This window comes from Oryctolagus cuniculus, chromosome 9 (genome assembly GCF_051225735.1).
Source record: "Oryctolagus cuniculus isolate XC-2025 breed Fujian yellow rabbit chromosome 9, ASM5122573v1, whole genome shotgun sequence".
Classification (NCBI taxonomy): domain Eukaryota; kingdom Metazoa; phylum Chordata; class Mammalia; order Lagomorpha; family Leporidae; genus Oryctolagus; species Oryctolagus cuniculus.
Genome location: NC_142875.1, coordinates 5,280,263 through 5,293,455, shown reverse-complemented (window position 1 = coordinate 5,293,455; position 13,193 = coordinate 5,280,263). Strand labels below are relative to the sequence as shown.

Below are 13,193 nucleotides of genomic sequence, written 5' to 3'. Positions count from 1 at the left end.
ATTAGAATCATACCATGAAGCTTCTCAGACCATAAAGGAACGAAGTTGGAAATTAGCAACTCAGGAATCCCTAGAGCATACGCAAACACATGGAGATTGAACAACATGCTCCTGAATGAACAATGGGTCATAGAAGAAATCAAAAGAGAAATCAAAAACTTTCTGGAAGTAAATGAGGATAACAGCACAACATACCAAAACTTATGGGACGCAGCAAAAGCAGTGTTAAGAGGAAAGTTTATATCAATAGGTGCCTACATCAAGAAATTGGAAAGGCACCAAATAGATGAGCTTTCAATTCACCTCAAGGATCTAGAAAACCTACAGCAAACCAGACCCAAATCTAGTAGGAGAAGAGAAATAATTAAAAGCAGAGAAGAAATCAACAGGATTGAATCAAGAAAAACATTACAAAAAATCAGCCAAACGAGGAACTGGTTTTTTGAAAAAATAAACAAAATTGACACCCCATTGGCCCAACTAACTAAAAAAAGAAGAGAAAAGACCCAAATCAATAAAATCAGAGATGAAAAAGGAAACGTAACAACAGACACCACAGAAATAAAAAGAATCATCAGAAACTACTACAAGGACTTGTATGCCAGCAAACAGGGAAACCTATCAGAAATGGATAGATTCCTGGACACATGCAACCTACCTAAATTGAACCAGGAAGACATCGAAAACCTAAACAGACCCATAACTGAGACAGAAATTGAAACAGTAATAAAGGCCCTCCCAACAAAGAAAAGCCCAGGACCAGATGGATTCACTGCTGAATTCTACCAGACATTTAAAGAAGAACTAACTCCAATTCTTCTCAAACTATTCAGAACAATCGAAGAAGAGGGAATCCTCCCAAATTCTTTCTATGAAGCCAGCATCACCTTAATTCCTAAGCCGGAAAAAGATGCAGCACTGAAAGAGAATTACAGACCAATATCCCTGATGAACATAGATGCAAAAATCCTCAATAAAATTCTGGCCAATAGAATGCAACAACACATCAGAAAGATCATCCACCCAGACCAAGTGGGATTTATCCCTGGTATGCAGGGATGGTTGAATGTGTGCAAGACAATCAATGTGATACACCACATTAACAGACTGCAGAAGAAAAACCATATGATTATCTCAATAGATGCAGAGAAAGCATTTGATAAAATACAACACCCGTTCATGATGAAAACTCTAAGCAAACTGGGTTTGGAAGGAACATTCCTCAATACAATCAAAGCAATCTATGAAAAACCCACAGCCAACATCCTATTGAATGGGGAAAAGTTGGAAGCATTTCCACTGAGATCTGGTACCAGACAGGGATGTCCACTCTCACCACTGCTATTCAATATAGTTCTGGAGGTTCTAGCCAGAGCTATTAGGCAAGAAAAAGAAATTAAAGGGATACAAATTGGGAAGGAAGAACTCAAACTATCCCTCTTTGCAGATGACATGATTCTTTATTTAGGGGACCCAAAGAACTCTACTAAGAGACTGTTGGAACTCATAGAAGAGTTTGGCAAAGTAGCAGGGTATAAAATCAATGCACAAAAATCAACAGCCTTTGTATACACAGACAATGCCATGGCTGAGGAAGAACTTCTAAGATCAATCCCATTCACAATAGCTACAAAAACAATCAAATACCTTGGAATAAACTTAACCAAGGATGTTAAAGATCTCTACGATGAAAATTACAAAACCTTAAAGAAAGAAATAGAAGAGGATACCAAGAAATGGAAAAATCTTCCATGCTCATGGATTGGAAAAATCAATATCATCAAAATGTCCATTCTCCCAAAAGCAATTTATAAATTCAATGCAATACCAATCAAGATACCGAAGACCTTCTTCTCAGATCTGGAAAAATTGGTGCTGAAATTTATATGGAGGCACAAGAGACCTCGAATAGCTAAAGCAATCTTGTACAACAAAAACAAAGCCGGAGGCATCATAATACCAGATTTCAGGACATACTACAGGGCAGTTGTAATCAAAACAGCATGGTACTGGTACAGAAACAGATGGATAGACCAATGGAACAGAATTGAAACACCAGAAATCAACCCAAACATCTACAGCCAACTTATATTTGATCAAGGATCTAAAACTAATTCCTGGAGCAAGGACAGTCTATTCAATAAATGGTGCTGGGAAAATTGGATTTCCATGTGCAGAATCATGAAGCAAGACCCCTACCTTACACCTTACACAAAAATCCACTCAACATGGATTAAAGACCTAAATCTACGACCTGACACCATCAAGTTACTAGAGAACATTGGAGAAACCCTTCAAGATATTGGCACAGGCAAAGAGTTTCTGGAAAAGACCCGGGAGGCACAGGCAGTCAAAGCCAAAATTAACATTTGGGATTGCATCAAATTGAGAAGTTTCTGTACTGCAAAAGAAACAGTCAGGAGAGTGAAGAGACAACCGACAGAATGGGAAAAAATATTTGCAAACTATGCAACAGATAAAGGGTTAATAACCAGAATCTACAAAGAGATCAAGAAACTCCACAAAAACAAAACCAACAACCCAATTAAGAGACGGGCCAAGGACCTCAATAGACATTTTTCAAAAGAGGAAATCCAAATGGCCAACAGGCACATGAAAAAATGTTCAAGGTCATTAGCAATCAGGGAAATGCAAATCAAAACCACAATGAGGTTTCACCTCACCCCGGTTAGAATGGCTCACATTCAGAAATCTACCAACAACAGATGCTGGTGAGGATGTGGGGAAAAAGGGACACTAACCCACTGTTGGTGGGAATGCAAACTGGTCAAGCCACTATGGAAGTCAGTCTGGAGATTCCTCAGAAACCCGAAGATAACCCTACCGTTCGACCCAGCCATCCCACTCCTTGGAATTTACCCAAAGGAATTTAAATTGGCAAACAAAAAAGCGGTCTGCACCCTAATGTTTATTGCAGCTCAATTCACAATAGCTAAGACCTGGAACCAACCTAAATGCCCATCAACGGTAGACTGGATAAAGAAATTATGGGATATGTACTCTTTAGAATACTATACCGCAGTAAGAAACAACGAAATCCAGTCATTTGCAACAAAATGGAGGAATCTGGAACACATCATGCTGAGTGAAGTAAGCCAGTCCCAAAGGGACAAATACCATATGTTCTCCCTGATCGGTGACAACTGACTGAACACCAAAAAGGAAACCTCCTGAAGTGAAATGGACACTATGGGAAACGGTGACTTGATCAGCATAGCCCTGACTGTTAATGAACAACTTAATACATTATCCCTCTTAGTAGTTTTTTTGTCTGTTCTACTTAATATGACTGGTTTAATTCTGTAATTAATACACAGTTATTCTTAAGTGTTAAAAATTAACTGAAATGTGATCCCTGTTAAACATAAGAGTGGGAATAAGAGAGGGAAGAGATGTATAATTTGGGACATGCTCAAGCTGACTTGCCCCAAATGGTAGAGTTAGAAACATACCAGGGGATTCCAATTCAATCCCATCAAGGTGGCATGTACCAATGCCATCTCACTAGTCCAAGTGATCAATTTCAGTTCACTTTGATCATAATGAAAGGACTAAGAGTCAAAGGGAGCACATAAACAAGTCTAGTACCTGCTAACACTAACCGATGGAATAAATAAAGGGGAGAGTGATCCAACATGGGAAGCGAGATACTCAGCAGACTCATAGAATGGCAGATGTCCTAAATAGCACTCTGGCCTCAGAATCAGCCCTAAAGGCATTCGGATCTGGCTGAAAAGCCCATGAGAGTATTTCAGGCATGGAAAGCCAAGACACTCTGGCAAAAGATCTCTGCTAGTGAGATCCCAGTGGAAAGAACAGGTCTTCAAAGAAGGAGGTACCTTTCTCTGAAGGGAGGAGAGAACCTCCACTTCGACTATGACCGTGTCTAAACAAGATAAGAATCGGAGAACTCAGAGGGCTTCCATAGCCTTGGAAACTCATGACTGGAGCATAGGGAGACTACTGATGCCATAGACAGGAGTGTCAATTGGTAAAGTCAACAACAGGAGTCACTGTGCACTTACTCCTCATGTAGGATCTCTGTCCTTAATGTGCTGTGTATTGAGATTTAATGCTATAACGAGTACTCAAACAATATATTTCACTTTGTGTTTCTATGGGGGTGCAAACTGTTGAAATCTTTACTTAATGTATACTAAACTGATCTTCTGTAAAAAAAAAAAAAAAAAAAAAAAGAAATTATCAATTCCCAACTTGACTCTCACTGGGATTAAACATGACAATAGTTCTGATCTGATTTCATCATCATTTAAAAAAAATCATCTATTATTTTTCACTTTATGTTTGTGTGGGAGCAAACTGTTGAAATCCATACTTAATGTATACTAAGCTGATCTTCTGTATATGAAGATAATCGAAAATGAATCTTGATGTGAATGGAAGGGGAGAGGGAGTGGGAAAGGGGAGGGTAGTGGGTGGGAGGGACGGTATGTGGGGGAAGCCATTGTAATCCATAAATCGTACTTTGGAAATTTATATTCATTAAATAAAAGTTAAAAAAAAAGATCTGATATCTTTGTTTAGGATGTTGACACTTATCTGCACATCATGGAATGTGGGAGGGATCAGACTTGAGCCTCTGTGGCCCTCCACAGTGGAGAATGTTGATGATCCCTGTAGGAAGACTTTGGTGTTGACTTGGGGTACATTTGTCTTTTCTCTCCCCTCGGATAATGAGGTGTTCAGTAGAGGAAGGGATATCAGCACGGGTTACTGTAAGCGCCACTGTTTCTGATAGGAGTGAGTGTTGGAGGGGAGGGTAGAATTTCCAGACTCTACGTTGGTCTGGTCTCTCTCTGCACAGCATAAATTAGTCAATTAAGGAAAAAAAATCCCAGCTGAGACTGAATGGTAATACAACTAAGAAAGTAATAAGGTGAGCCAATGAGGCAACAAAGGTAGAACTGTTGTCTTAGAATAGCTTTCTAGAAGCTCTGTTCTCCATGGAGCTTTGCTTTGTCAAACTTCACTTATTGGTGAGGTTGTAGTATCTCCATCAGTGCTTTCTGACTTAAGCCAGACTCATTCCTTTCTGTATTTGAAAGGGGCTTTAAAGTTCATTTAAGAGCCATGCTTAAAATTGATTTTCCATTTTTAAACCTAAAAGTTTCTGTATTAATTACCTACATTATCTGTTAAGTATTACTATTTAACTATGCATATGTTGATAAAATATGTGAATTCTACATATATAAAATTAATGATATGTTATATATATTAGATGTGGTACACTGAATGATGTCCTTAATACCCACGAGAATAAGGTCATTTAGACTTGTAGTGCTTACACAAATATCTTAGACACTTTGGCTGTCTACCCTTTAATGTGTGTGTGTGTGTGTTTTGTGTGTGTGTGAGTGTGTAGATGCTTTTCGGGTCTTCGGAGCAGGGTCTGTCCCAGGTCTCTCTGCTTGGCCGGTGAGCAGCCAGCTTCCCTCTCCATCTCCCTTGCGGTGGATTCCCTCTGAAAGATCTCACTGACTAATCTGGCCTGTTAGCAATGTACGCACAACATTTTCTAGCGAGGTGAACCAGACAGTTTTCTCTATAACCAGAAAAAGCTGTCTAGGTTGTAAAATTCTTGTAATATTCATTTTTAATGGGATGTGTGAGGCTGACCTGCATTGCCCGGACTGCAAGCTGTGACTGGGTTGTTCTCGCTGTAATTCCCGGCCAGCTTTCTCCAGCTGGGCCTTAGCAAGAACGCTCACAGGCTGACTTAGGGATGGACTGCGGGTGTTTCCTTTTCCAATTGTGACCCAAAGGGTGGACGCACAGGCAGGAAAGGTGGGGCTGAGCTCATTTCTACAACGGCAGGCGCGGGGCGGGGTTAGTCCCACGTAAAAGCCGCTTGAGGCGGGGTGACTCAGCTAAGTTGATACGGACCAAGTCTATGTTCACATGTGATAGCTGCTGTGTTCACAGCGGCCCAGCACCCATAATGGTGCCAAATGCAGGTAAATTCTTTACCAAGACGTCTTTACTGGAGACAAATAGGAAGACACCTCCACTGAGGAAGATTTCACCCAATCTGGGACTCCTTGGCCAAAGCTGCCCCTCTTACAACGAATCAGAATTCTCCCTGTGGCTTACGGCCCTGGGCACTGCCATGTTCTAAACGTCACTCACCAAGGCTCTGGAGCGCCCAGGGTGCGACGTGTGTGTCGCCACCTCCTTGTTCTAGAAGACCGTCTCTAACTGGATTCAGCCTCCATTAGGCGCAGCCTAACCGGTCAGCTGTCCAGGCACCAGGACCTGCCCCTGGCTTGGGCAAAGGGAGGTTTCCACCCAGAGGTTTTAGGCAGGACTGAAAACATTTGCTGGAAACAATGGCCGCCAGCCACTTCTGCCGCAGGTGGACCGCTATTCTGTGCTGATGCCTCTAGGACCTTCCCTTGCAAGCATCCCAAAGACCCCTACCGCGCCTTCTGCTCTGTGCACCTGCCCGTGTCCAGGGCGGCAGGCGGGGAGGCAGCGGAGGCCTGGGCCTGGGCAGCAGGCTCGGGGCTCACGGTGAGCCAGACCTGCAGTCCCCGCAAATACCCCGGGCGCGGATTTCCCAGCTCTCCCAGGTCTAGCTGTTTCATCTCTCCTCTCGGATCCATTTCCTGGGAGCTGCTGGACTGGGGTGAGTGCCCAGTGAGCCCTCGCGGGGCGCCCTGCAGTAGCACGGCCTGGCCACACGGGGGCGCCCGCCGCCGCCACATCAGACCGCCGTGCGCGCGCGCAAGGTGTTTCCCCGCAGCGGGAAATAGCACCTCCCCGCGCGAAGGGGTTGCCGTGGGAGTCTCGGACTATGTTCCCTCCCCGCCGGCGGGAGCCCGAGGAGCCCGGCTTTCGCTCGGACGCTGGGCGCCGCACCGCTCAGTCACCGGGCCGGTGGCTGCCCGCTTCTCCCGCAGGTTCGCGCCCAGGGGCAGCCGCAGGGTTCCAGAAACTTCTATCCTTCCTGCCTCCCCTTCCACTCAGCCCCCTCCCCACTCCTTCCCTCGTTCTGTCAGAATCAGATCCTCGCTTACAAAGCGTCGGAGGCCAATGAGAGGGAAGAGGGGCAGAACACACACGCACTTGGCCTCTCGCAGGAACAAAAACCACACAGCGGACGCAGGATCGAACCACCGGCCCCACAGCCGTAGCCAGCTCCTGACGCCGCACGATCCGGAGCCTTCCGGATGGCTGAGGCTCGCAGGGTGTCAGGTCCCACCCGGCTGAGAGGGGCAGAGGCCGGGCCCCGGGGCCCCACATCCTGGAAGGCGGGCGAGGAGGACCCCGGAGCAGCCGTGTCCACACCGCTGACCCGTCAGGGCAGTGCGCTTGCTGGGTCCTTCTGTGGTGGCTGGCGAAACCAGAGCCAGCTCTGCGCTTCTGGAAGCCGTGGGTGGGGTGCGGCTCCAGCCCGAGGGGGAGTCCACTATCGGCTGGCTTCCAGGAGGGTCCAGCTCCTCCGTCAGCTCTGCGTGAGGAATGATGTTTGCAGCATCGAGGATGAGGGGGCGGGAGGAGCTAATAAATTTCGAAAGCGGGCGGATTACTGGAAGCAAGGTCAAGGTGAATCTTGGTGAATTCCTGAGCGCCCTTGTGTGTCACCCCCCGAGGAACAAGCCCGGCAGATCTGCAGCTACCCGTGCACGGGGCCGGGAGAGGTGGCTTACCCGCAGGCACTTCACGCGAAATACTGCAAGGGACCGGTGTGCCTCAGTCACTGCACACCTATGTAAAAGGCGGGTGATCTGGGTCTTCACACCCCTCTCGAAGCTGCACGGCGCATCCTGAGGGCTCTAGGTCTCCCCACAGGCCCACAGGGGTGATCTCTCTGCTAGACTCTCCCAGGGTGGCGCCTGCTCTGGGCCCAGGTTCGGGACCCTCGCCACAGTGCTGGCAGTGGTAGGGGCACTACCCGTGTCCTGACTCAGCCTAGCAGTCCCCTGGAAGGGACACCCACGACCCGCGTGGGAAACCACGGCTGCCAGTCGCTGACATGCACGTGAATTCTTTTAAAGAGACCAGGGTCCTTCCTTATAAAAGATCAATTTGAAAAGTATTGCTTTTCCTCATCAAATGATTTCATAGAACTGCAGGGCAAAATGCCTTCAGAATTTATTCTGGCCATTTGGGAGGCATTTAGTATTGAAAGGTTTGTGAGCACAGCTGACGGTGGTGGCAGGACACTGAGGTCCCCACAGGGTCACGGTGACATCATCCCAGGAGGCCTCGAACGGAGCTGGCATTTTCCCAGGGCCCGATGACAAATCGCTCCTCTCCCTCACGTTTCCTTCATGCCACAGCCATGGCTGAGATGAAACTGTCAAACTCAGCAACGATTAATAACCCAAGTCCAGCTCCCCCCCCTGTTCTGCAGAAAGAGATGCAACCCGCCATTTGCGGTTGGGGGGCCTTGGGAATATAGGGAGACGGTCGTGGACGTCCGAATGTGTGTTTCAGGCTCCACAAACCTAGATAAAGCCTGGGATATGATGGAAGATTGAGGCAGATGCCACAACCTCTGTGTGTGTGTGTGTGTGTGGTCTACTTGAGAACCTGGTAAAAGCAACAGACCTGCTCTGGGAAGAAATGCAATGTACGTGCACAAAGGACCTTTATAGAAGGTTCCACCAGCTTCTCTGAAGTCCTAATGTCACTGGCATTTTATTGACACAATCAAAAAATGAAAGTCTTTGTCTTGAGTGCTATTCCTGATAAGCTCTGTGAGAAAGTCAGTCAATGGCCTGTGTCTGGTGAGTTTTGTCTTGGACTCAAAGCAGGAATTTATCCATCTCCTCCTTCCCTCCCTTATCTTGTCTCTTCCTCTCCTCCATCTCTCTCCCTTCCTCCTGCTCTGGATCCCCCTGCCCCCACTACAGATAGGAGCTGCATGAGGAATGATGAAAGCATCAAATCAGATAACAAAGATGACAATAAATGCCTTTCACGTCACAGACCACGTTCTGTTCCCCTGTCTCATCTTCAGAGCACACCAGAGGGGCAGGTGTGTGTGTGTGTGTGTGTGTGTGTGTGTGTATGTGGGGGGAGCCATTGCTATTCCTGATTTACTGTGATTAGGTGCTAACTCAGACAGTGTGACAGAAGCAGAGTGAAAGCCGTGTGTCCCAGCTTTCAGCTGTGGATCTTCCCACAGGGGTGGGGAGCATGAGGAGGAGTCACCCATTCACGGCAGCTTCCCAGGGGTGTCTCTGGTAGACTGCCCCTGGCCAGCTCCTCACTCAGAAAAGTGCAGGCAGAAGGCAGCTAGTGGCATGACTGCTTCTCAACGTGTCGCTCTGTTCTCGAGGCTAACGTGATGTGGGGGTTTCCGTGTTTCTCCACACATAGGATAATGTTATTTTCTTGACCTGAACACGAAACATGCTGTCACTCAAGCCACACACGCACGAGGATGCCCTAGGCCACTGTTTTATTGCCAGAGAACACAGAGCAGCGTCTTGGATTGCACAGCACCGGGCAAGGTACCTGGTGCTCAGGGCCTGCTCTTCGTTTGTCAAACAAAACACCCCACACGCTACTCCTCTCCTGTGTCCAAATCATGTCACGCTTGCACAGTCCAGAAAATGAGTGCTGCAACCGGTGTTTTGCCCAGTCGGAATCATTTTCCGAAGGAAGTAAACACCATTCATGGGAAATATCAGCTAGAATCATACCTGGCCTGTGGTACCCACTCAAACCCACACCCGGACAACTTTGGCAGGCATTTCTTTAGGCTCTTGGCTCTTATTTGAGATCAACCAGAAGAGAAGTTCTCAGAACGCAGATGTGGGGATATACACTTGCTACTCATTTGAAGAAGCTGCCGGATTCTACAGCCTGCTCCCATCATCTGTTCTTACGTAACGCGACAAGAGGACACAGATTCTCGCCTAAGCTAAGTCGAATGTGAGCCCAACCGTCGCTAACATTGCTCCTCGCCCTGCCCTTTGACAGCCTTGACGGCCGCGGTCTGTCACTGCACAGACTAGGAGGCACGGGATCCGAACCCTTCCCCAGCCAGCATAGGGGCGCTCTCAACCCTCCCGTTATTAATGAAATCATGGAAAACTACCAGCCGCATCTTCAAGGTTAGATCTGTGGACTGAAGCAGCAGAGACAGCAAACAGCACGGGGCTTCCCGGACAGAACCCTGCCCTGCCACGGTACCTGTACAGATGAAGCTAGAGAGGCCCCCGTAGATGACGTCATCATTGTCCGGCAAGATAAAGGGACACCGCGTCTGAACCTCCAAACAGTATTGCTTGCAAGGAATTGTCTTTCTGCAGTTCAACTGCGTGACTTCAAAGTACTGGGAGCAGAGCCAGGCTTTGTAGACAATCTGGGGGGAAAAACAGGAAAATAAGGGAGAATTAAAAACACGGAGGGATGACAACATTGTGACTCCACTGCAGGACAGGCTGTCCTGTGAGAGCCGTGCCGTGGTGGCAAGGGCATCACGAGAAAACTCTCCTTTGAGACCGTGTACGTACGCAATGCCAGCTGCAAGCCATACCGCAGCATTGCAAGCGTTTGCACTAAGGGCGAAGCTGCACTTGAGCGAGCCCTTGGCAGCATGCAGAAGGTGCGCTGGCTCATTTGAAAAAAGCAGGTTAAAGCAGGGACCTGACATTGTCAAAACACCAATGATACAGGAAGTAAAAGGCATGGCGGCCCTGTTGCTGTGCTAGTTAACTGCAGAGCGCACGGGGGTTCCCAGGGCCTGCGTCTATGCCCTCGCTGGACACTAGGTGGCGCCCACCGCCCCACAGCGCCGGCCCAGCAGGGGCGCAGACACCAGGGATGCAGACACGCTAGGGCTGCCTGCGAGCCGAGCGCGGCGCCTGCAGAGGCTTCGCCAACAGTCCGGGCACACCAAAGCGGGTATCAGACGTGACGTGCGCAAGTGTGGCCTGGGGACCCAGGGTGACCCGCGTCAGAACTACGGTTCTGAGATGTTAGATGTGAAACCCGCAGCAACGAGAGAAACCTGTGATTTAATGCATGGGGGGTGGATTGTGGCTTCATTTACCTCCTATGTTTTGGCGGCTTTTTGGGAAAGTGGACATTGAAAAAAATTTACCTTTTCTAATGTGAGGAAGTGAGCGGAACATTATTCAGACCCAACAAAGCCAAAGTACCCATCTACGGTGTAGGACCATGGACATCTGGCCAGGTTCTGTGTCCTTAGCACCGACAGTTTTGTCTGTCTGCCCCTAGAGACAATTCAGGCAACTTCTGCCAGTTGCATTTCACCCGGCAGACAATGAAGGGCTTTGATCTAAGTGTACACAAGATGTTACAAATAGTCGATGAAAACAGCAAGAATACTAGTTGTACTTATCAATTTCACACAGTTGCCTAAGCTAGTACATTTTCCCCGTGTGATTCTAAGCCGACAAATAGAGTGCAGCAAGTCCTCACATTTTGCAAGGAATCGGAATCTTCTAGGAGTCCAAAGCTGTGTTCTTGGTATTTCTTCCATATTTCATATGAAAATGGTTTTTGAAGACTTAGGACTTGCAAAAGGAATTACTATTTGCTAAATCACCAATTGTTCATAATCACCATATAATTTGTTGGGAAAACATATGCATAATTAGTATTCTTACAGCTTTTTTTGAACTGATCAACATAAAAATATACACTAAAAAGCTGCACCTGAAAAAAATACTATGCTAACTGAGGAAAGCCCTAAGAATCCTTCAGTTTCAACGGGGATGGAGGGGGAGGAAGAGTGTGGAGGTGGCAGGTGCAGGTACTGCAAGTGCCGTATGAAAGAGCCTGGAAGCAAAAATTAAGTGGTTTCCTACTGACTTTAGAGAAGTTGTGTTTTTCAAAATACCATTGGCATTCGTGTGAAAGGACAGGCAATATGATGTGACACAGCAGTTAGGATAGCCACCGTGGGGACCAAACAATGGACTGTGGGAACTTTGTGACTCCTGGGCCTCAATGACTCTATTAAAGCCAGAGGAAGTTAGGTATGTCTGTGTGTTTCCAACACCAAAACTATCCTATAAAGCTCACTTTCTGCATGTTTTTCACTTTAAGTTCAGAATCGTGGGTTTTTTTCTATTAGGGAGTGCCACTTTGTAATTCCAGAGTATTGTCTGTATTTTCATGGGCTGAATTATGTTCTCTCCTCCCGCTTCTGCTTGTAGCTTGCTTTCACAGGGTCACCCAGATGACAGTGGTTTCCACACAGCACGTTGCAGCTGACCCTGTGATCTCTACTCCTTCAGCAACGGCCTCTGCTCCCTCAAACCTGGGAGGTCACGCCGGGAAGGCTCTGCTGTGGACCTCTGCCCTTCCCAGCCATCACTCTCAGCGTTGCCCAACTGGAGCACCACTATTTTTGTTCTAGCTCCTTCGATCCTGTTTTGACTGCATGTCCTTCACAAAGCTGTTGCTCAACTGCTGTGGTTACTTACAAGCTGTTTTTAAACATCAGACCTCCCAGCAAGAATGCCAGCCTCAGCCTGGGTGTCTCCACCCCGCCTGCCTCCCCTTGCTGCCTCCTCAGTCTTAGGGTCAACCTCCCAGAAGTCTGCCTAGGCAGAAGATCCCTCATTTGAGTAATAAACATTTTCAAAAAATTTAATTCTACACAAAAGACATGTCAGAAAGCCACTCAGGAAAACTGTAAGCTGGGACAAAAGAAAACCAGGGGAGAGATGTCTGATTATGACTTCAGAGATGAAGGCTAAGAAGTTGCTTCTGTCTCACTACAGCATTTCTCTTTGTCTGCAGAAGCATGTTCGTGATCAAAGAGGCAACACGTGCACGCAACACATTCGCTAAAATATCCCAGTCTAGATCAGAAGCGCTTTGCATGGAAGGTAGGAGACTCTTCTCTGACCTTGAGAACGGTCACTACCCAGTGAAGTGCCAAGTCAGCAGGAATCCAAAACCTGACTTGTGAAGAAGAGAGAACTCCCTGAGGATTCCCTGACCAGAGTGAGGAGAGGGGCATGGGCAGCTGCCTTCCACATCTGAGAAAATCCTGATGACAGAGGCTTTCTTAAGAAAAAATTGGAATCAGAAGATAAAGGCAAGATGAACGACACATAGGCTAATGTCACTATGGTAGAAAGAAGAGCTTTCTCGCCAGAAGAGATACAATAGTAAAACAGGCTGCCTTCTGGGATGCTGAGTCCTCTACAACTGGA

General features: G+C 47.1%; 1 protein-coding gene across 4 annotated transcripts in view; it reads right to left on the bottom strand.

Moving 5' to 3' along the window:
* Positions 1 to 13,193, bottom strand: part of NALF1 (NALCN channel auxiliary factor 1) — a 679,231-nt gene that overhangs the window by 30,666 nt on the left and 635,372 nt on the right. For 3 of the 4 annotated variants that reach the window (XM_002713024.6, XM_089303409.1, XM_089303410.1), the window contains exon 2: positions 10,192 to 10,363. The exons of the other annotated variant lie outside the window; for it this stretch is intronic. In XM_002713024.6, the coding sequence (XP_002713070.3) occupies positions 10,192 to 10,363 (172 nt within the window). The remainder of the gene's footprint in view (positions 1 to 10,191; positions 10,364 to 13,193) is intronic. 4 annotated transcript variants of the gene reach the window in all.